The sequence below is a fragment of the Manis javanica genome, chromosome 10 (genome assembly GCF_040802235.1).
Source record: "Manis javanica isolate MJ-LG chromosome 10, MJ_LKY, whole genome shotgun sequence".
Lineage (NCBI taxonomy): Eukaryota > Metazoa > Chordata > Mammalia > Pholidota > Manidae > Manis > Manis javanica.
Window position 1 is genome coordinate 52,840,915 of NC_133165.1, and position 24,208 is coordinate 52,865,122.

The 24,208-nt window shown below is 40.0% G+C and overlaps 1 protein-coding gene across 8 annotated transcripts in view; it reads right to left on the reverse strand.

Moving 5' to 3' along the window:
* Positions 1 to 24,208, reverse strand: part of DNAH3 (dynein axonemal heavy chain 3) — a 216,719-nt gene that overhangs the window by 187,517 nt on the left and 4,994 nt on the right. For 3 of the 8 annotated variants that reach the window (XR_012122282.1, XM_073215464.1, XM_073215465.1), the window contains 6 exons: positions 20,339 to 20,561; positions 17,083 to 17,155; positions 16,512 to 16,686; positions 14,491 to 14,680; positions 13,515 to 13,710; positions 1,087 to 1,212 (listed from right to left, as the gene is read on the reverse strand). Coding sequence is in view for 7 of the 8 variants with exons in the window: in XM_073215464.1 (XP_073071565.1) it covers positions 1,087 to 1,212; positions 13,515 to 13,710; positions 14,491 to 14,680; positions 16,512 to 16,686; positions 17,083 to 17,155; positions 20,339 to 20,561 (983 nt within the window). In the remaining variant the exon portion in view is untranslated. Of the gene's footprint in view, positions 1 to 1,086; positions 1,213 to 13,514; positions 13,711 to 14,490; positions 14,681 to 16,511; positions 16,687 to 17,082; positions 17,156 to 20,338; positions 20,562 to 21,084; positions 22,459 to 24,208 lie in introns of those variants that run through there. The other 5 variants (XM_073215471.1, XM_073215468.1, XM_073215466.1 and 2 more) reach the window with 5 other exon arrangements.

A 24,208-nucleotide genomic window follows, 5' to 3' on the forward strand; every position in this document is an offset into this window, starting at 1 on the left:
AGTAAGAAGCTCTTCTGAGCTCCAAGAAGTCCTGTTGGGACAAGGCAGAGAGCTCGTTTCCTACTAAACAGCTTTGTAAATTGGTATTTTCATATCCCTGGCCACCTCACCTGCCAACACCCTTTTCCTAGGCAGCAAGTAGTAAGATTTTAATTGAGAGGCTATTCTGTCATTAGCAATACCCAAATGGACAGGGGGTCCTGGGAGCACGTCCTGCTGGAAAGGATCTACAGTTTCTTCATTACAGTCAGAGACTGGGGTGAAGGAACATAAGGAACTGCAATGTTCTGCCCAACTTCTCTCCCTGGCAGGTACCTGGCACCAGTGTTGCAGTGGCTGTTCAGAAATTAAGAGTAGAAATTAGAAAACCAGGAGAAGAAATAAATGCCTCCTGTTTCCTTTCTTGCTACTTCCCTCAATTTCCAATTCCCAGTGGGAATCACTGGCCTTTTTATCCTATTACATCTCTCTTTTTGAATGCTAGAAAGGTGCTATTCTAGCAGTCTGAGAAGTACTAGTCAAGTCATAGTTGCAATAATATTTATTGAGCAGCTACTATGTACCAACTATTACATACATATTTTCTCTGATAATAAAAATCCATTCCTATGTATTCTCATTATCACTTTACTAAGAGAATTTCTCTGGCTCTGGACAAAGTTCTGCATGCATGCATTTGCAAAGAGAAAGAGGAACTGTTTAAGTGACTGAAGACCCCCTCACCTTGGAACTTTGCAGCTTTTATCTGGGCCACCTGAACACAAGTCATTCAAATGCATTGTCCTGTAACCTGGCAAGGCCTGAAAGGATTTCAAAGAGAGAGAATGGAAGCACTACTCCCAAAAAGGAATAGGAATGAGAGTTACAAAAAGGCCAGGGAGACTAGGAGTGAGGGTCAAAGAGCAGTGAATGTGAAACACAAAGGTTATCAAGCAACTAGAACATGGAAGGAAGAAGGTAGAGAAAGATGTCAGAGGGAAGTCGGCAAACTCTGTGCAACCCCAGGCTGGGAACCAGCTTTTACTTCAGGGAGTTTTCAGTCTTTACAATATTCTAACACAGCCCCACTCTGAGGCCAATACTGACTTGTTGAGAAGAATTTCACGAGCTTCCATGCAGTGTTTCTGGATCATATTCTGATATTCATTAGGCTGCAGAGGCAATTTTCCGGCCAGTAATTCTGCTGTTCGAACAAACCTGAGGTCTCTAAATCTGTCAAAAGAAAGGGAGATTCTTCCTAAACTGGGAAGACGATTAATAACAAATTATGTAGGACAGGTTCAGATGCCACATATTCTCACTTTTCAATAGGAGGAGATTTAAACAGATGAAAATCTGGGAATCTGAAGAGGGTGTGGATAGTCCATGAGAACCCTTGCAAAAACTAGATAAATAAGCCAACTCAACAGGTGTTTACTGAGCCTTCCTACATGTACTGCTCCAAGTAACCCATCTGGGGAGTGGAGTTTTGGCACTTACTTGGTATTTGGCTGTGGGAACTGGGATATCAAAGAGACAAATCAAAGTTCTTTACAACAGAGAAGACACACAGGACAGGGCAAGCAAAGCACCACCTTCATGATCAAGTGGGTTCCATCCAATCCTCAATGTGGCCTCTGGGTGAGCTACTCAAGACAATTTGGAGGGCTGTTTTGGTCTGAACCAAAAATACCCTCACACCTTCCCCTGACAGGTGGCAGGAAGACACACACAGCATCGCTTGGCACAGTGCCTTATGCAACGCAGGACACAGTAACTATCTGTTAAATGAACGCATGAATCTCCTTCTGCCCTTTCCTGTGATGCTCTGATCTTGTCCCATTTCTTTCAAGTTAATGGGTGTGCTGACCTTTACCACACTCCCCAAGGCCTCTCTTTGCTCAAAGGACTGCCATTTCTCTTCCTGACATCTATTCTGTTCCTTTACAAATCACTTTTAAATCATCACTGCCTATCACTTCCCCAATGAAACCCTTGCTCACTTGCTTAGCTTGTCTCAGTTGTTGCTTCTCATTTTCATCTTCCACTATAGTGACCTATTAGGCATTTTTCCTCACACTTCTCAAATCCTGCAGCTTACATTTCTATTTCTTTTTGGTGGAGGTAGTGGACTTAGTCTTCATATTGTGTGGCTGGTCACAAAGCACTACTAGGGAACGACAGAACCCGAGAACCTCACTCACCACACACATTTGATATCCAACCCTAGTGTGGCCCTTGTCATTGGTAATTATGATACCCATGTTTAATTCACTCCAAATAAACTTCCCACATTGGCCAGAAAATCTACTTTTTCTTCAGACCACAACCCTTATTCCAGCCCCTAAGCCCCTCGACCATCGCTGATCACTAAGTGAGGGTCACATGAGAAAATTGCTCACTATTATTTCCTTAACACATCTTTCTCTTTGCAGATTTTCATGGTTCAGCTAAAAAAACCTTCTGAATGATTCTGGTTCACTTTTGTGCCTTTGTTCCCTGTACAATCTTCAGAGAACCATGAAAAGCAAGTGAATTTTTACTGAGAAGAATCCTCTCTTCTCAGTAGAAGCTCTAGGTTCAATAATTTGACATCTTCACTGCATGATCAAATTAAAGTCATATGCATATCCCCTTGGTATTGAGCTTCTGGCAATTTTACCAGCCCTAAGCCTGACTTCTTGTTAATTTCTAGGCTAACTTACTTTTTGAGGCTGTAAACATGCTTGTAGTTAAAAAAGGACCTTCACTTACTGAACTTCTATATGCCAAGCACTGTCCTGAGCACCTCACCCAACCACCACACAAGGTAAGCATTATTATTTCCATTTTACATATAAAAAAAAGGGTCCCAGAACTTCCCCAAAATCACACAGCTTATTAGCGACAGAGCAAGAGCCAGAATCCATGGAGTCTAGTTTCAGAGTCCATTCTATAAATTATTACCCTATACACATCTGCCTCTTTAGAAAATCACTACTTCCAGTGTCCTGACTGGTACTTCCAATGCCTTAAAAAACTGAATTCAGATCAAAGAAGGGAATGTGCTGATGTCTTATCATTGGTAGGCTCTGATGCAGGTTGACCTCCCCCTCAATTCCTTTCTAAAGTATAGATAAAACTAAGAATGCAAAGGATAAGTTTGTTCTCCAAATTACAAGTCCCCCTTAAGACTAAACACATTCAAAGCTAGAGATCCTCCTCAAACAAAATATTTGAGGTATTGATAAGTTCAACCAATCAAAATTAATTAAACATATTTGCCCCCTAAATTTTCTAATAAAGACCCCAAGTGGTGACAGTTCATCATTTTGTTAGCCTGACCTTTCAGTGAACTCTGGTGAACCTATTCTCCCATCAGGATTAGCACCCCCTCTTAAGGGCCCACAAAAGTGATAGCCTTTCTCCCCAGTGCAAAGGATGAATGGATAAACAAAAAAAAAAAACAACAAATGTGGTACAGCCATATGATAGAGTATTATTCATCCATACAGAGGAATAAAGTACTGACACATGCTTTAAATTGGATGAACCTTAAAAACACTATACTAAGTGAAAACAGCCAGACACAAAAGGCTACATATTGTATGATTCCATTTATATGAAATACCCAGAACAGGTGAATCCATAGGGACAGAAAGCAGATTAGCAGTTGCCAGGGGCTGTGTGGAAGGAAGAAGGGGGAGTAACTGCTAATGGGTAGAGTTTTCTTTTGGGGATGATGAAAATATTCTTGGATTACAGAGTGGTGAGGGCTGCACAAATTTGTGAGTATAGTTAAAACTATTGTACTGTGCACTTTAAAAGGTGAATTTTATGGTATGTGAATTCTATCTCAATTTAGAATATGAAAGGCAAAAAATAAAAAAGGTGACTCCAGCCTCCTCTGGACGCCTATGATTCTTAGTATAACTGAGACCACTGCCTGCCACCCCTATGAGACCCAAGCTCCCACTTATCTCAAAGGCTAGAGAGAAACAAGTAAACACAATTATAATTCAGTGTGATATATATGTCGTAACAGAGGTAATGGCAAATTAACACTTACCGGATTCTTACATTTTACCAGGCACTGTACTTCACATGTATTAAATAATTTTTCCCTCTTACCAACCCTATAAAGTAGGAACTCCCATTATCCCCAAATTAGAGATAAGGCAAGCAAGGCACCACCAAGAGACAACACAACACACTTGTTACCTACGAAGCAGCAGAGTTAAGACGTGGACGTGAGCTGGCTCATTCCATGTGCTCCTGTCTTTAACAGTGCACCTAGGCTTAGAGACAGGCACTGGGTATCCTGGGAACTCAAAGGAAGGCCACTTAGCCCTGCATACAGTTGTCACTTAACAGTTCATGTGTACTTCTGGTCTAGAATTTTTGTCATTTTACTTCAAGGGCAGGGCTATGCCCACAGTGCCCAGCAAAAAGTGTTCTCTTATGTGTGGAAGCAATTAAAAAAAAGAAAGGGAGAGGCGGAGCCAAGATGGCGGCGTGAGTAGAGCAGTAGAAATCTCCTCCCAACAACACATAGAGCTATGAAAATATAACAAAGAAAAATCTTCCTAAAATACAGACCACAGGACACAGGACAACATCCAGACCACATCCACACCTGCAAGAACCCAGCGCCTTGCGAAGGGGAGTGCTTTTTGGAAGTCTTAAAGGAGCAGGACAGGTCACTTAGACCAGAGGCAGGGAATCTGGGGATTTCTGCGCACTCTAACCCCCTGGGCAACAGGGAGCACAGAGGCCCCTTACGGAGACAAATAGCCTCCCGGCCGCTGCCCCTCCAACAGGGCTCCACCATTTTGGAGGAGCAGCCCCAGCCAGGCCACGCCCACAGCAACAGTGGAGATAAACCCCATAGCAACCGGGCAGGAAGCAGAAGCCCTGTCTGCACATAGCTGCCCAGCACAAGCCACTAGAGGTCGCTATTCTCCCAGGTGAGGAAGGCCACAAACCAACAAGAAGGGAAGCTCTTCCAGCGGTCACTTGTATCAGCTCTGCACACTATCTCTATCACCATGAAAAGACAAAACTACAGGCAGACAAAGATCACAGAGACAACACCTGAGAAGGAGACAGACCTAACCAGTCTTCCTGAAAAAGAATTCAAAATAAAAATTATGAACATGCTGACAGAGATGCAGAGAAAAATGCAAGAGCAATGGGATGAGATGCAGAGAAAAATGCAAGAGCAGTGGGATGAAGTCCAGAGGGAGATCACAGATGTCAGGAAGGAGATCACAGAAGTGAAACAATCCCTGGAAGGATTTATAAGCAGAATGGATAAGATGCAAGAGGCCATTGAAGGAATAGAAGCCAGAGAACAGGAACGTATAGAAGCTGACATAGAGAGAGATAAAAGGATCTCCAGGAATGAAACAACACTAAGAGAACTATGTGACCAAGCCAAAAGGAATAATATTCGTATTATAGGGATACCAGAAGAAGAAGAAAGAGGAAAAGGGATAGAAAGTCTCTTTGAAGAAATAATTGCTGAAAACTTCCCCAAACTGGGGGAGGAAATAATTGAACAGACCATGGAATTACACAGAACCCCCAACAGAAAGGATCCAAGGAGAACAACACCAAGACACATAGTAATTAAAATGGCAAGGATCAAGGACAAGGAAAGAGTTTTAAAGGCAGCTAGAGAGAAAAAGGTCACCTATAAAGGAAAACCCATCAGGCTAACATCAGACTTCTCGACAGAAACCCTACAGGCCAGAAGAGAATGGCATGATATACTTAATGCAATGAAACAGAAGGGCCTTGAGCCAAGGATACTGTATCCAGCACGACTATCATTTAAATATGATGGTGGGATTAAACAATTCCCAGACAAGCAAAAGCTGAGGGAATTTGCTTCCCACAAACCACCTCTACAGGGCATCCTACAGGGACTGCTCTAGATGGGAGCACCCCTAAAAAGAGCACAGAACAAAACACACAACATATGAAGAATGGAGGAGGAGGAATAAGAAGGGAGAGAAGAAAAGAATCTCCAGACAGTGTATATAACAGCTCAATCAGCAAGCTAAGTTAGGCAGTAAGATACTAAAGAAGCTAACCTTGAACTTTGGTAACCACGAATCTAAAGCCTGCAATGGCAATAAGTACATATCTCTCAATAGTCACCCTAAATGTAAATGGACTTAATGCACCAAACAAAAGACACAGAGTAATAGAATGGATAAAAAAGCAAGACCCATCTATATGCTGCTTACAAGAAACTCACCTTAAACCCAAAGATAAGCATAGACTAAAAGTCAAGGGATGGAAAAACATATTTCAGGCAAACAACAGTGAGAAGAAAGAAGGGGTTGCAGTACTAATATCAGACAAAATAGACTTCAAAACAAAGAAAGTAACAAGAGATAAAGAAGGACACTACATAATGATAAAGGGCTCAGTCCAACAAGAGGACATAACCATTCTAAATATATATGCACCAATACAGGAGCACCAGCATATGTGAAGCAAATACTAACAGAACTAAAGAGGGAAATAGACTGCAATGCATTCATTGTAGGAGACTTCAACACACCACTCAACCCGAAGGATAGATCCACCGGGCAGAAAATAAGTAAGGACACAGAGGCACTGAACAACACCCTAGAACAGATGGAACTAATAGACATCTATAGAACTCTACATCCAAAAGCAACAGGATATACATTCTTCTCAAGTGCACATGGAACATTCTCCAGAATAGACCACATACTAGCTCACAAAAAGAGCCTCAGTAAACTCCAAAGTATTGAAATTCTACCAACCAATTTTTCAGACCACAAAGGTATAAAAGTAGAAATAAATTGTATAAAGAAAACAAAAAGGCTCACAAACACATGGAGGCTTAACAACATGCTACTAAATAATCAATGGATCAACAAACAAATCAAAATAGAGATCAAGGAACACATAGAAACAAATGACAACAACAACACTAAGCCCCAACTTCTGTGGGACGCAGCAAAAGCAGTCTTAAGAGGAAAGTATATAGCAATCCAGGCAAACTTGAAGAAGGAAGAACAATCCCAAATGAATAGTCTAACATCAAATTATCAAAACTGGAAAAAGAAGAACAAATGAGGCCTAAAGTCAGCAGAAGGAGGGACATAATAAAGATCAGAGAAGAAATAAACAAAATTGAGAAGAATAAAACAATAGCAAAAATCAACGAAACCAAGAGCTGGTTCTTTGAGAAAATAAACAAAATAGATAAGCCTCTAGCCAAACTTATTAAGAGAAAAAGAGAGTCAACACAAATCAACATAATCAGAAATGAGAATGGAATAATCACAACAGACTCCACAGAAATACAAAGAATTATTAAAGACTACTATGAAAACCTATATGCCAACAAGCTGGAAAACCTAGAAGAAATGGACAACTTCCTAGAAAAATACAACCTCCCAAGACTGACCAAGGAAGAAACACAAAAGTTAAACAAACCAATTACGAGCAAAGAAATTGAAAGGGTAATCAAAAAACTACCCAAGAACAAAACCCCGGGGCCGGACAGATTTACCTTGGAATTTTATCAGACACACAGAGAAGACATAATACCCATTCTCCTTAAAGTGTTCCACAAAATAGAAGAAGAGGGAATACTCCCAAACTCATTCTATGAAGCCAACATCACCCTAATACCAAAACCAGGCAAAGACCCCACCAAAAAAGAAAATTACAGACCAATATCCCTGATGAATGTAGATGCACAAATACTCAATAAAATATTAGCAAACAGAATTCAACAGTGTATCAAAAGGATCATACACCATGACCAAGTGGGATTCACCCCAGGGATGCAAGGATGGTACAACATTCGAAAATCCATCAACATCATCCACCACATCAACAAAAAGAAAGACAAAAACCACATGATCATCTCCATAGATGCTGAAAAAGCATTTGACAAAATTCAACATCCATTCATGATAAAAACTCTCAGCAAAATGGGAATACAGGGCAAGTACCTCAACATAATAAAGGCCATATATGATAAACCCACAGCCAGCATTATACTGAACAGCGAGAAGCTGAAAGCATTTCCTCTGAGATCAGGAACCAGACAGGGATGCCCACTCTCCCCACTGTTATTTAACATAGTACTGGAGGTCCTAGCCACGGCAATCAGACAAAACAAAGAAATACAAGGAGTCCAGATTGGTAAAGAGGAAGTTAAGTATCACTATTTACAGATGATATGATACTGTACATAAAAAACCCTAAAGACTCCACTCCAAAACTACTAGAACTGATATCGGAATACAGCAAAGTTGCAGGATACAAAATTAACACACAGAAATCTGTAGCTTTCCTATACACTAACAATGAATCGATAGAAAGAAAAATCAGGAAAACAATTCCCTTCACCATTGCATCAAAAAGAATAAAATACCTAGGAATAAACCTAACCAAAGAAGTGAAAGACTTATACTCTGAAAACTACAAGTCACTCTTAAGAGAAATTAAAGGGGACACTAATAAATGGAAACTCATCCCAAGCTCATGGCTAGGAAGAATTAATATCGTCAAAATGGCCATCCTGCCCAAAGCAATATACAGATTTGATGCAATCCCTCTCAAATTAACAGCAACATTCTTCAATGAATTGGAACAAATAATTCAAAAATTCATATGGAAACACCAAAGACCCCGAATAGCCAAAGCAATCCTGAAAAAGAAGAATAAAGTAGGGGGGATCTCACTCCCCAACTTCAAGCTATACTACAAAGCCATAGTAATCAAGACAATTTGGTACTGGCACAAGAACAGAGCCACAGACCAGTGGAACAGATTAGAGACTCCAGACATTAACCCAAACATATATGGTCAATTAATATTTGATAAAGGAGCCATGGACATACAATGGCAAAATGACAGTCTCTTCAACAGATGGTGCTGGCAAAACTGGACAGCTACATGTAGGAGAATGAAACTGGACCATTGTCTAACCCCATATACAAAGGTAAACTCAAAATGGATCAAAGACCTAAATGTAAGTCATGAAACCATTAAACTCTTGGAAAAAAACATAGGCAAAAACCTCTTAGACATAAACATGAGTGACCTCTTCTTGAACATATCTCCCCGGGCAAGGAAAACAACAGCAAAAATGAGCAAGTGGCACTACATTAAGCTGAAAAGCTTCTGTACAGCAAAAGACACCATCAATAGAACAAAAAGGAACCCTACAGTATGGGAGAATATATTTGAAAATGACACATCCGATAAAGGCTTGACATCCAGAATATATAAAGAGCTCACACGCCTCAACAAACAAAAAACAAATAACCCAATTAAAAAATGGGCAGAGGAACTGAACAGACAGTTCTCTAAAAAAGAAATACAGATGGCCAAGAGACACATGAAAAGATGCTCCACATTGCTAATTATCAGAGAAATGCAAATTAAAACTACAATGAGGTATCACCTCACACCAGTAAGGATAGCTGCCATCCAAAAGACAAACAACAAATGTTGGCGAGGCTGTGGAGAAAGGGGAACCCTCCTACACTGCTGGTGGGAATGTAAATTAGTTCAACCATTGTGGAAAGCAGTATGGAGGTTCATCAAAATGCTCAAAACAGACCTACCATTTGACCCAGGAATTCCACTCCTAGGAATTTACCCTAAGAACGCAGCAATCAAGTTTGAGAAAGACAGATGCACCCCTATGTTTATCGCAGCACTATTTACAATAGCCAAGAATTGGAAGCAACCTAAATGTCCATCGGTAGATGAATGGATAAAGAAGATGTGGTACATATACACAATGGAATAGTATTCAGCCATAAGAAGTGGAAAAATCCAACCATTTGCAGCAACATGGATGGAGCTGGAGAGTATTATGCTCAGTGAAATAAGCCAAGCGGAGAAAGAGAAATACGAAATGATTTCACTCATCTGAGGAGTATAGGAACAAAGGAAAAACTGAAGGAACAAAACAGCAGCGGAATTACAGTACCCAAAACTGGACTAACAGGTACCAAAGGGAAAGGAACTGGGAGGATGGGTGGGCAGGGAGGGATAAGGGGGGGGGGAGAAAAAGGGGGGTATTAAGATTAGCACGCATAGGGTGGAGGGAGAAAGGGGAGGGTGGGCTGCACAACACAGAGAGGACAAGTAGTGACTCTACAACATTTTGCTAAGCTGATGGACAGTAACCGTAATGTGGTTGTTAGGGGGGACCTGATATAGGGGAGAGCATAGTAAACATAGTATTCTTCATGTAAGTATAGATTAAAAATTAAAAAAAAAAAAAAGAAAGAAAGAAAGAAAGAAAATGGGGATTACTCCTTGATAGGATAAAACTATTGGTAAATCAAAGATCAACGCATGCTTTAAATATTCTTAATGTTGATCACTTAAAGGGTGTCAGATGATCAGCTATGGAGGTACTCTTTTCTGATAATATTCCTTTCTCTTAATAAAAAAAAAAAAACAGTTACTATGTGCTGACCTCCAATGAGTTCTGCACAGTGGTATAGAGGGCATGTCAAAGTGTGGGCAAAGGGTCTGTTTGTTTCTATGCAGAAGATCAAGGCCTAGCTTGGCTACCCAGAAAATGAACTAAGATACGATATGAGGAGGAGCTTCCGGCATCAGCACTCTCTGGAGGACTTGTGCTGGGGGATGATCATCAAAAAGCCTCCACAGGGATCCAGACGATGCTGTGGTTGTGGCTGCATCCAGCCCACCGTCTCCTGGACTTGCCATAGGAATGAGGAGGGAGATGTCTAGGCTGGCATGTGCATACAGTGAGACAACGAATTTGACCGGATCTATACTGTTGGAACTCAACCAGGAGTTGGGAGGGTTGCAAGTTGTAGCACTCCAAAATCTTATGACTATAGACTATCTATGGTTAGAAGAACATATGGGATGTGAACAGATCCCAGAAATGGGCTGCTTTAATTTGTCTGATTTCTCTCAGACTGTTCAAGTACAGTTGGACAATATCCATCATATCATAGACAAATTTTCACAAATGCCTAGGGTGCCTAAATGGTTTTCTTGGCTTCACTGGAGATGGATGGTAATTATAGATTTGCTTTGTTTATGTCACGGTATTCCTATTATGTTAATATGTGTGTGCAAATTAGTTAGTAGTTAAAACCTATACATACTTAAGGTACTCTACAAGAAGATATGTCAAAGAAATAATCAATCCTCCCATGTTTCCTTCCATATCCTACATCTGTAGCTTTTCTTCTTTCTTCGTAATTACAACCCTTAAATAGAATTCGTGCCTCATATCGAATTTACCGAGTATCATAATTCCTCCAGGTGGTAAAGATACCTTGAGACAAGTGCTGGGCATAGAAGCCACAGGGCATAAATCTGCAAAGAAGTAAAAAGCTAACCTTTTCAAACAATATGGCTTCTCTCTCACTTACCAACTTTACATTTCCCTGTATGGCCCCGGAAGATGACTGGTTAGCCAGAGACGGGTAAGATTCCTCAAGGGAGGAACAACCTAAGACAGGCACAGTCGCAGGGGGGCCATCAGGTGAGAATTTGGGGATCAACAGAGGTGAGGCTCAGAACCTCACCCCCCCTGCTTTGAGAGAAATCTTCTGCATCCGTGGATGTTTTGCTGCCCTTGTCTAGCCTGGATTAATACTTAGTCCATAGGCACACACCTGATCATCCACATTTGCCCTCTTACAGCACTAAACTATGTTTTCTACCTTTATCTTGCATCTACCTACCACTTCAGCATTTTATTAAAAATAAAAATAATAATAATAATAATAAAGGGAGAAATGTGGGATCAACATATAAATCAAGTACAAAAATCAAACAAATATTCATATTTGACCTGATTGTTTATAGGTCATAATGCGTGATCAAAACCGAAAGTTTCTGTGATGAATGCCCTTGTACTGTTCACCATGTAAGAATTTATTCACTATGTAAGAATTCGTTCACCATGTAAGAACTTGTTCGTTATGCTTCAGAAGATTGGAGTCTGACGAGAATTAGACTTGAGATGCATTAATGATTTTACATTGAGCATTGACCCTCCTATACTGAATTTTACTGTTGTTAACAACCATTTGATCAATAAATATGAGAGATGCCCTCTCAAAAAAAAAAATAGTATATTATAAATTTCAAAGTTTCCAAGAGACTAAACCTTAAATGTTCTCACTACAGAAAAGAAATGACAGTTATGTGATAGTGATGGAGGTGTTCACTCACCCTACGGTGATAATCAAATTGCAATATATAAACATATCAAATCAGCACATTGTATACCTTAAACTTGCACAATGTTATGTGTCAACTGTATCTCAATAAAAGAAAAAAACTATTAAAAAAAAATCAAACGAATAATCATAATTGACCTGATTGTTTATAGTTCATGATGCATGATCAAAACCGAAAGTTTCTGTGATGACTGCCCTTGCACTGTTCACCATGTAAGAACTTACTCACTATGTAAGAACTTGTTCACCATGTAAGAACTTGTTCGTTATGCTTCAGAAGATTGGAGACTGTTAAGAATTAGGCTTGGGGTTGATTAATGATTGTGCATTGAGTTCTCTATACAGAATTTTATTGTTGTTAACAACCATATGATCAATAAATATGAGAGATGCCCTCAAAAAAAAATGTTTGGTTTACAGGAAATAGGTGAAGGGGATTAAAAGGTACAAGCTTCCAGTTATAAAATAAATAAGTCATAGGGATGAAAAATACAGCATTGGGAATATAATTAATAATATTGTTAATAGCTTTGTATGGTGACACATGGTAACTACTCTAGTGAACATTTAACAATGTATATAAATATTAAATCACTATGTTGTACAACTGAAACTAATACAGTATTATATGTTAACTATACTTCAGTTTAAAACAAATAAATTAATTTTTAAAAAGGAAAAAAAAAAAAACCTAACAAATTTTCCATATGAGACAGAAATTTCACTAATAGGTCTACCCAAGAGAAATGGAAATATATGTTCATATAAAGACTTGCACATAAATGTTCATAGCAACATAACCATAATAGCCAAAAGCTGGAAACAACCCAGATGTCCATCAGCTGATGGATAAGCAAAATGTAACATATCCATACAATGGACTACTTTCAGCTGCCAAAAGGAATGAAGCACTGATGCATGCTACAGCATGGACGAACTTTGAAAACATTATGCTAAGTGAAAGAATCTATTTACAAAACACTACATATTATATGATTAAGTTTATATGATATGACTAGAAAAGGCAAATCTGTAGAGACAGAAATTAAATCAGTAGTTTCCTGAAACTGAAAGTGAAATTAAGGATTGACTACAGATACTCAAAGGGGAACTTTATGGGGTTTTGGAAATGTTCTATCTAAATCTAGATTGTGACAGAGGTTGAACAGTGCTATAAATTTATGAAACATCATTGACTGTACATTTTAAATGGATGAATTTTATAGTATGAAAATTATATTTCAATAAAACTAGATTGTTTAAATGAAAAAAAAAAAGAGAAAGGAAGGGAAGGGAGGTGTATCTTACTCTGCAAACCACAGTTCTTTCAGGCTGAGCATCATGGGGTTCACTGTATGCAGATGCTTCTCATTCCACTTCTTGGCATTCCTATAGATGCCATGCCACGGCACAGGGGCGCGGACCACTCTTTGAGGAAACACTCGGGGGATGCTCTCAATGAAGAGTCTTTTCCTCTCCATTGGGTCCATGAGGATGTAATCAACTGTAACCAATAAGGCAAACACTTTGTTATTAAGCAGGGCTCTTGAACACTCTGTTCTCAGCTTCAACACTTAGAAAATAAAGGAGCCCCTGTCCATTTACACTTGGAAATGGTCCCTCATTTACAAGGTCATCCCCTGGGTGTAACTAAACTGAAGAAGCTCCACTCTGTTGGTCTGTTTTCTTTCTGAAGAGATTTCAGGGGGTAGAAGCATAACTTCACAGTCTGGAGCCCTTAGAACATGGTTTGAGTCCAGTTAGGACACCTAGCCTCATGTGTTAAAGAGCAGTAGAGGAATAATGGCACAGACATTCCAAGCAGGACAGGCTGAAAGTAAGGACAAGAAGTCCTGTGAATGCAGAGGCTGGAGTGGCCACTAAGGCTTTTAGAGAGACAAAAAAAACCTTGAGAGAAGAAGTAGGTCCTGAGCTAGATTATAAAATTTATATAGGCCCTTGCTACTCATAGCGTTGCCCCAGGATGAACAGTACCTGCATTACCTGGGAGCTTGTTAGAAATGCAGAATCTTGGGTTCCTCCCCAGATCTACTGAATCAAAATCTGCATTGTAATAGGATTCCCAGGTTATGTGGATGCACATTCAAGTGTGGGAAGTGCTGGTATGGACATTACTGATGGGGGTGGGGGGGGGCGATGTTTGAATGAGAATTTATATGATATTCTGGCATTTTCAGAGGAACCAGGATGGAGGACTGATAGTGAAAAGAAAGAAGGTGCCCTCCACTTAGGAGTTCCTTGCCCCATTCATGCCCAGCCTTACCTATGCTTTTCATGAGACTACTGTAATAGTCATTTTCTTTCTCCTCCATGAGGACGACCATCAGGGGTTCCAGGAAGGGACTTGTCAGCAGTGTGGTAGAAATCAGCTTTGAAATCCGAGCCATCACTTCATCCTCCTCGGGGATAATCATGTCTTTTTGGATTCCATTAGTCAAATAGTAATAGTATCTCTTCCATAAACAAACCATCAGCAAGAAAATGATCACCAACTGGTTAACACTGTCTACCTGCCCACACCTGTCAGCTACCAGGGCCCTGTTCATACAGGACCCACTCCCACCCTTCATGTGCTATAATCAAGCTTTCTGTGCCTGGCATTTCACACTCATTGCAATGGATCAATGGCAAGTTTTCCATAAGACCCTAGGGGATTCAATCAAAGCCAGAGAGATTCCAGTGGGGTATATGAGGAAGGATTTGTCAACGATAGGAACAGTGGAATGAGTACTGAGGTCAGGTGGAGGTAGCTTATCTGGTGAGCTTGAAGAAGAGGAATGACAAGCTCTTCAAAGGGGCTCAAATAAGTCACCACCTTCAACAACAGTGATCCTCTACAAAGCACTTTGGTCCTGTGGCTTGTAGCTCACAGTGGGAGAAAAAAATCCCCAAGCCAGATGATAGTTATGATACTTCTTCTAGCACAACTGTGGGTTGTTGAGTTTAGAAAAACAACACAAACACACAAACTGAACAGAAATGGCGTGTGACTTGGTGACTTCAGGAAGTTTTATTTATTTAGGGTTTGCCTCTAAGCTGCTGGATGGCTGAATGGTTCTGGAAATCAATACTTTCAGACACAAAAAAGCACAGAGTAGGAAAAGGGTTTAAATCAGCTTTGAGCTTTGGTGCCAACTGTCTGTGGTCAGAAGGGGCTGGGCTCATCTTCCTCCATCATTAATACAAGCTGCTTATATAGAACAAACTTACAAACTTCCCTCATTCTAAGAACTCCTTGTGGGTAGGGGGAAGAGAGGCTCTTGTTAAAATTCAGATTCAAAGGCCCCTCTTCAGGTAGTTTTAGTGTTTTTGACAAACACCCCCAGTGATTCTTATCTTCAGGCAAGTTTGAGAAATATCACATAGCTCCTAAGAGCACGGGGACTTTACTATCAGCCAGACCTGACCTAAGTACTAGTTTCGTCTCTCACTCACTGTGTAACCTTGAACAAGTTGCTTAATCAGTCCTCACCCCAATTTCCACACCTGGACAATAGGAATAATCATAGTACCCAGGTCTTGATTGGGGTCAAGGATCTAGAGGGTATAGCATGGAATTTTGTGAACAGCATATAGTCACTATGAATTTTTATTATGAATCATCACACTATACATTATGAAGTCACAAGCTATTTGCCCTAAGGTTCTGTTGTTCTTTTAAGATACATTAGAAACTCAAAAGTCTATGTAGAACCAAGCAGGTAATGTTAATAAGTGAAAATTGGTTGGGTATAAGAAAACAAAGAATGGTGGAAACTGTGACAAACTGGATTATGTATTTCTCATCTAAAGGAGGCAGTTGCTTCTCAGCTTCAGATAGCTTAATTTTTTTCGAGATATTAGAAATCTAGCTTATGTGAGACCTCCATTTTAAAAACACATCTAAAGGCCTACTTCAGTCTATGGTAGGGTTGCCAGTTAAAATACAGGACTTGCTGGGATATACTCCTATTAAAAAAATATTCATTGTTTATCCAAAATTCAAATTTAACTTGGTGTCCTGTTTCTTTGTTTTTCAAAACATGGCAGTCTTGGCTTATGGATCACCATTTTGCAGCCTGTGTTCTGAGAGGACCCAAGGGCACTGATTTCTAAAACTTAAAAGAACAGAGAATTCATAAACAAACACACACATCCTCATTCAGTAGTCTGCCATGGGGTTTGGACTTTGGTATTTTTAAAACATTCCCTAAATAATTCTGCTGTTCTCCCCCAGTTTAGAATTACTGGGATGCCAAGAGTGATATTTAGCAAATTGAGAAAAAGGAAGCAGTAAGAACATACCTCCAAATCTGATTCAGATGGTTTGGTTTCTTTACTTTCTATTTCCATCTCCTGCTGTAACATCACATCAATCTGTTCTTCTGGACTCATTGGTCTGCTTCCCTGGAGGGTCAGAGATGTTACCACCTCCACCTTCGTGGGTGAGGAGGTTGAGGTGTTATAAACCATCTTGGTCCTGAAAAGTAGACACAGCTCAGCTCTACTGCTTCTCTGCAGAGGTGCTGTGTGTAAGGCCTACTTTTTCCAACCTAATGAGTGTCATTCTGCAATAGAAGCCTAGAAGCCCCTCTTCTCTGCATCATTTAACAGCAAGGGGGTATACTTCAATGATGGCCTCTAACCATGGAACACCTCATAGGTACATTACCATTGTTTTTGCTCAGTTGGTTAATTTATTTTTATTTGGAACCTAAAAAAATTGGGTTAGGAGATGGGTGGAAAAAAACATTTGTTACTTGGTGCCCAGGAATGCTCTGAAGCCAAGAAGCAGGGTGTGGCTTTAATGAGACCACAGCTTTCTTCAGTTTGGCTTGGTGTCTTGAAATTCCCTGCACCCACAGTGACAGCTTACCCAGTGAGATCCTCTCTGTCTCTGGGGAAGAACTTCATTTTCTTCTTTTTGGGCTCTGATGATCTTTTAGTTGCTAGAAAAGTAGAGAAGAAAGACATCAGTGATAGGCAATGGTCTTGGGCCAACCTCTGTTCATGACACATGACTCTCAGGACAGTCCAAGAGTGTACCAAGGGGAATAGACTCAGTATGGTGCAATGAGGCAGGAGACATGGGCTCTGGTCCCACATGCACCACTAATTACCTTTGTGACCCTGAAGAAGTGACTTCATCACTCAAGGCCTCAGCTTTCCCAACTGTGAAATGGCAGGGCTGAGCATACTTTCAATTCATCTATACATTTGACAAATATTAATAATTACCTACTTGATTCACTCTCCAATCCTATATACTCTATTTTCTAAATACTAGGTGTATTATTATATTTTTTCTTTAAATAGACTCAGACTTTTAAACTTAATATATTTATTTTAAAGGGAATATATGATTTTCACAAATAGATAAACCAATATCATTCATAACAAATATAAGGTAACTACAAATAAACTTAATAAATATAAAACTGTTATTAAACTTTAACTAGATACTGTTACTTGCTTAAGTCGCTAGTTGAAATTAACAAGTACTAGAGAAGTGTAAAGACATACTAATATTATTGACATGTTGAGAGACTCAAAGAGAACTGAAAGCTCCCAGTCAAGATGTATTATGAGTTCATACTTTGAGCTCCTCAATCTACTCCAAATATAACAATAGAAAAAATACTCTTTAAAAATTAAAAAGACATTGCAATATTCAACAAGATGCCTTTATGTGTGGACCAGAAATAAACACGATGTGAGGTAAAAGTCATAAACTCACTTTTGGGTCTATGAGAGGCCGAAGTAAGTAGGTGTTTTATATCTGGGAGACTCATAGAGTCCAAAAACTTTTCATAATTGTGGAGGACAGAAGCTAGGGTCACAGCATAAAGCCAGGGCTGAAGTGAGGCTGCCCTACCCATGAAGACAGGCTGAAATGACAGCAGCACTGCCACACAGATAAATTGTAGGTATCCTCAATTCATGTGGTAGCAAGAGATAGAGAAAGGCTGATAATAACTAGAACAACCCTCAAACTGCCTCAAGGACTAGATCCTCAAATATCACCTTAGGATGGGAGTCCCAAGTCACCAATATAAGGACTGGTACTGATCTAGAGTCCTAAGAGGCCAGATGAAGGCATAGGAATAAAAAAGCTTTCCCAACTGTGGGATTAAGAAGGGTGTGGCAAAATGGTACACTAATTATATTTATATGTAAGAAAAAACAAAACTAATCTCTGGTGACAGTAATCAGAAAGTGGTTACTCTGGGATGGGATGGTGTGTGGTAGGGGAGACAACTGGTTGGAAAGAAGCACAAGAGAACTTGGTCCAGTGATGGAAATGTCCTCTATCTTGCTTGGGTGGTGGCTAGACAATATAAACAATTATCAAAACCCATTGAAACAAACACTAAATATGTGTGTATTTTTTGTATGTGGATTATACCTCAAGAAAAAATGGGAGGATGCACATAGTAAGAAGGGAAACAACTCTCAGTGTAAGTCTGCAAACTAAAATCCCAGAACATGTGAGAAAAACAAATATTAAAAAAGATAACCAGTAAACTCAACAATCAAGGAATAGATTTATAAAATGGAAACCCTACAAAGCAAATATTGCCCCAGAATAAATTTTGAAGATCAGATCCTCAAAGTAATTTTGAAAGGGCAATGCCCATAAGAATAAAATAAGCAATTGGCAATGGTGGCACCAATAAGTAGAACGAATTAGAAAATCTGAAAATGAAAAAAAAAACCTAAGAACAAAAAACGTTCATTAGACATGATAAACTCAAGATTGGATAGAGTTAAACAGCAAATTAGTGAACTAAAGATATATTTGAGGAATTCACCCAAACATTGCACAGAGAGAAAAAAGAAAAATGAGAACAAGTTTGAGATAAAGGGCAGGTTGAGACTCTCCAACATCTGTTTCACAAGAATTGTTAAAGAATAATCTTAAACAGATATATGTGTACCCAGAGGGATTAAATATATCAATACATATACAGTACTGTGGTAATGAGCTTCTAGGATGGTCCCCAATTATCCCCACTTCGTGGTATCATGCCTCTGTGTAATCCCCTTGAGTGTGGGTTGGACCTAATGCTCATTTCTAACAAATAGAATACAGCAGAAGTGATAGGATGGCCAACAGCCAGCAAGGACCTGAGAACATGAGTAAGTTTAGAATAGGATCCTTCCCTTGTTGCCTTTAGATGACTATGGCTCTGGCTGACACCTTGATTGCACTCTTGTGAAAGACTGAGTCTTTCCAGATCCATAGAACCTTTAAGATAATCAATGTTAAATGGTTGTTTTAAACCATTATATTTTGGGGTAATCTGTTATGTAGCAATCAATAACACAAGTACATGGTATGCTAGTTGGTGTTTGGTAAATGTAAAGCACATGGTTTATGGTAAATGTTAACCATTAGAAACATTTCCATTTCACAGATGAGGAGACTGAGGCTCTACAGGTTACTGAAAGTTAGTTGCAGCACTATTTATAATAGCCAAGATAAGGAAGCAACCTAAGTGTCTATCAGTAGATGAATGGATAAAGAAGATGTGGTACATATACACAATGGAATACTCTTCAGCCATAAGAACGAAACAGATCCTACCATTTGCAACAACATGGATGGAACTAGAGGATATTATAGTCAGTGAAATAAGTCAGGTGGAGAAAGACAAGAACCAAATGGTTGCACTCATTTGTAGAGTATAACAACAAAGCAAAATGAAGGAACAAAACAGCAGCAGACTCACAGAAAGATTAGCGGTTACCAAAGGGAAGGGGATGGCAGGGGAGGGTGGGTGGAGAGGGAGAGAGAAGTGGATTAAGAGGCATTATAATTAGCACTCACAATATAGTTAGGTCATGGGGAAGGCAGTATACCATGGAGAAGACAAGTAGTGACTCTATAGCATCTTACTATGCTGATGGACAGTGATTGCAATGGGGTGGAGGAGGACTTGATATTATGGGTGAATGTTGAAACTATGATGTTGCTTATGTGAAACCTTCATAAGATTGTATATCAATGATACCTTAATTAAAAAAAAAAGTTAGCTGTACCAAGAGTTGGTGCCAGGACTAGAACCCAGGAATAGAAATCTCACTCCTAGGCCCCACTCTGAGCTGGTATGGCACACTACCAGAAATACCTAATAGCAGCTCCTGATCCATCCTTTTCCTAGGGACACTGATGGTGACCGGCTGGTAGACCTTCAGCAGGTCCCTCAGTTTCAGGTCCTGGGCCATCAAGGAGTAGTTGTTGGCAATGGAGTCACTGGGTCCACGATGGTGGTGCTGCTCTTTGAAGGGTGCAGCCAAGGTCCATGACTTCCGTTGCATCAAGGGTGGATAAAAGCTATGGGATATGACAGTCTACAAGGGAAGAAATGCAGAGCATGGCATGAGGAGAGGGACATCTCTCACGGGGCCTGGGCTCCACTCGCACTGAGACTCACGGAGTCCCACATGCCTTGTGCTGGGTTTCTACCTCCTGCACACTTGGTGCAAATACTTTCTGAATGGACAATAATTGCACTTCTCTGACCACTGTGAGAATGATTTCTGATGTCAAGGATAATGGCTGGCTTTCAATATGCAGTAAGTTTGCGAGTCAGGTGATGTGTATCTATTGTCTTTACTCCTTTTTCTTTATTCTGGACATGGCTCTAAGGTAGAAATAATTACCCTTAGTTGAAGCTGCAGAGGTTGAGAGAGTTTGGTAACATGGCAGGTAAGTGAGCAGACCATGTTCTAACTCAGCATTGTGCTCTTCCCCCTACACTGCTGCAGCATGTTTCAGTGGCAGGAATGACCAAAGTGACCAATTCCACCTGTCAAGTCTGACTGTTTGACCCCCAGAAGCGCCAGCAGAAGAGCAGCAGCCAGGGGACCATACCTCATAGAGTTCAGATGGTTCCTCGTTAGCAAAAGGAGGCAGAGGGGTCACCTCTGGCTTCATCTGGGAGTGGCTCATGTGTGATGTATTTTTTACATTTGTGAGAAATGGGAACAAAGCTGCTCTTGAGGTATTAGGTAAGATTTCTAAGCCTCTATGCTGGTGAGGGGTAAAGACCCCCAGGAAGGTTTTAGGCACAGACTTCCACCCACAAAATACCCTTCTCAACTCCCCCAATCCACTGTGCAGGTTTAATTTTTATATTATTGATTTGTCTCTCCTCCAGCATCTCCTGCTTGGCTACCCCTCTGTGAGCAAATTCAGATTTTTTTCCCTTGGGAAGAGCCCAGATTCTGAAGGCACCCTAAGGATCCCACTCAGGGCTGTGATTAAATGAGTTTGACTTTAAAAAATTGACATTTGCATTTCACATACACAAAATTCCACAAAGAAATGCGCTCGTGTAGTGGCATTGTATTTTACATGTGTTTAAGACATATATAAGCAACTCTTGTTGCTTCTTGTGAAAAGAAAAAGTATCACTTAAACAGTGTGGGGATTAGAATCTACCATTCCATTTAGTGAGTATACATTTGGGAGTAAGCCTCAGGTGGGGGTAAGCTTGTGACTCCCATGCCCAATCTCAGTGCCAAGGGTCTCTCTTGAGTAGAGCTGAAAGTGATGGCAGTGTTGAACAATGCCGTGTGTGTTCTGACAACCATTTGCAAGACAAATACTTCATCTGGGACTGTGATTGACAAACATAATTTGTTCCAACACTGAAGGAAAACTGCTGGGCTGGACTTGAGAGGTGTTGGCAGTATAGCCATTTAAAGACGGTTTAAGGGATTTTCATGGTCAATTTTGGTTCTCTGTGGTTTTTCACCTTAGGCAAAGAGTAATTTAGGCTTAACTCCTGTGCAAGATAAAACTATTGAATCATCATTGATATAATTAATTTGATAATTACAGCAAATTATGTGATGCAGAGTAACTGGCAGCGGGTAGGGAGCATATGAATCTGATATTAGTCCCAACAAACCCCCTGCTGATGATTCAACATCATAAGATAATAAGAATAACAACATGTGTCATTACTCCAGATTACTAAGCACCAGGCACTGTACAACCTTATGAAACTTTTCATACCCATGTGGTACCTGAACAAACTAAGGCTCAGAGAGGATAGGAATACATCCTACCCACACAAGAGGTGCTTTTAAACACACATCATTCTGCTTCCAACATATCAGAAATGGCAAGTATCACTTACATGGAAAATTAAGAAGGTTGTTGATCTTAAACAAAAACATGCAAACAGATATATCTTGATCCTGGAATCTCAAAACATGAAACAGATATATCTTGAGCCTAGAATCTCAAAACATAAAACAAATTCACTGATTTAGTGGTCTAATTCAATGGCTCTCAAATATAGTGGTGCCAATAGAATTTTATTAAAAATAAGGATGCATGGGCTTCACCTCAAACATGAGTTTGAGACCCACTGACCCTGCTGCACATAATTTGCTTTGTGTTTAGATCACTATGTCTGCCTCTCTGCTGTTGACCTCAATTTCAAGGATCTAAGATTAACCAGTCATCTTCAGGAGGCCCCTCTTTTCACTACTGAAATTAATATCGGATATGCCCTGATGAGTTGAACAAAATGAAAAAAAACCGAGCATCAACCTGAAAGGAACCTGGTCATTAGAAGTGGATATACCATACCAGCCAAGATCGATTCTGGCAGCAGTACTTTCAGGGATGTGAGGTCATTGATGATTTCCTGCAGCATCCCAGGCATACAATGAAAACTGATAGGTTAGCACTGTCAGTGTTTCATCTTTGCAAGCAACAAGGTGGTCAGTGTAGGCAGTCAAAATCTTTCCCTTAGCCTACCTTTTAAATATGTTTCAAATAAAAATCTTCATTAAAAGAATAACAAGCCAATACCACAAATTTCGGACATCTTGAGTAAGTTACAAGACAAGGAATGAATAGTTAAACCAAAAATCCCTGGCCTTTTGCAATGGAGGATGATGTTAACATTACTTTAGAGGAATTCTGGCATTCATGCTTCTCATGGTTGGGATAAAGCAAATTTCAGCACTGACACTAATGGGGAAGTTACTTTTCCTACCAAAAGAAGTGGAAAGAGTCCTAGCAGACATAACTGGTTCTAATTTCAGTCTATGTTGTACACTGGGCTAATCCTGTCCCCTGGCTGCAGGGAAGAGCATGTGACACAGGTCTGGCCAATGAGAATACACCAGCCTCCTAGATACAGCTACACATTCAGGGACAGGCACGTGTCCCAACCTGGGCTGATCAGAGTCTCTACCGACACTTTCACCAGAGCTATTAAAAAAGGGGCACTCTCAACAGCCATCTCAGCCTTATGTCTTATGGGGAAAAAGTCTTCCTTAGTATAAAGTCAACATAGAAGAAAGCAGAGCCACAAGGAGGTGAAAGACTCCCATTGACGTCAGCTGGACCTCTGGATCCAGTTTGGACTTCTCAGTAACTTGAGCCCATAGATTCCCTTTTAGGTCTCAGCCACTGAATTATATTTATGTTCCTCCATACTAAGAGATGGTCAGCCAACAAAAGGACACAGAGGCAGCTCAGTCATTAAAGAGATAAACCATCCTTGGGATAATAAGGAAAGCAAAACAACACTTTGCAAAGATGTAAGCCAACATTAAACATTTTCAGAACACAATGGAGAGAAGCAGAGCCTCTGAAGAACAAATTAAATTTTGAGCTACTTCACAGGCACAGACTAAGGCTTATATACACAGAGCCAAAAATACCGACAGCAGTACACATCTCAGTCCACAGAACAGGAACACACAGGACACAAGATCAGCAGATCAGAAATCATTCCAAAACAAAACAGAGTTTTCTTAACCACACCTGGCTAAGAATTCTCTGTGGCACCTTCTAGGGGAAAGAGATGAAGATTTTTGAAAGAACTATCCAGCTCTTCAAAATGGTTTGTTAAAAGTACTAATGTTTAAGTATTTCTCTGGCAAACTGCAGGCAGTTTTCAATTCAGGGGGTGGGCCCAGTCATTATCAATAAATCCACTTTTATTTCATAAAGTTTCAATTTAAAATGC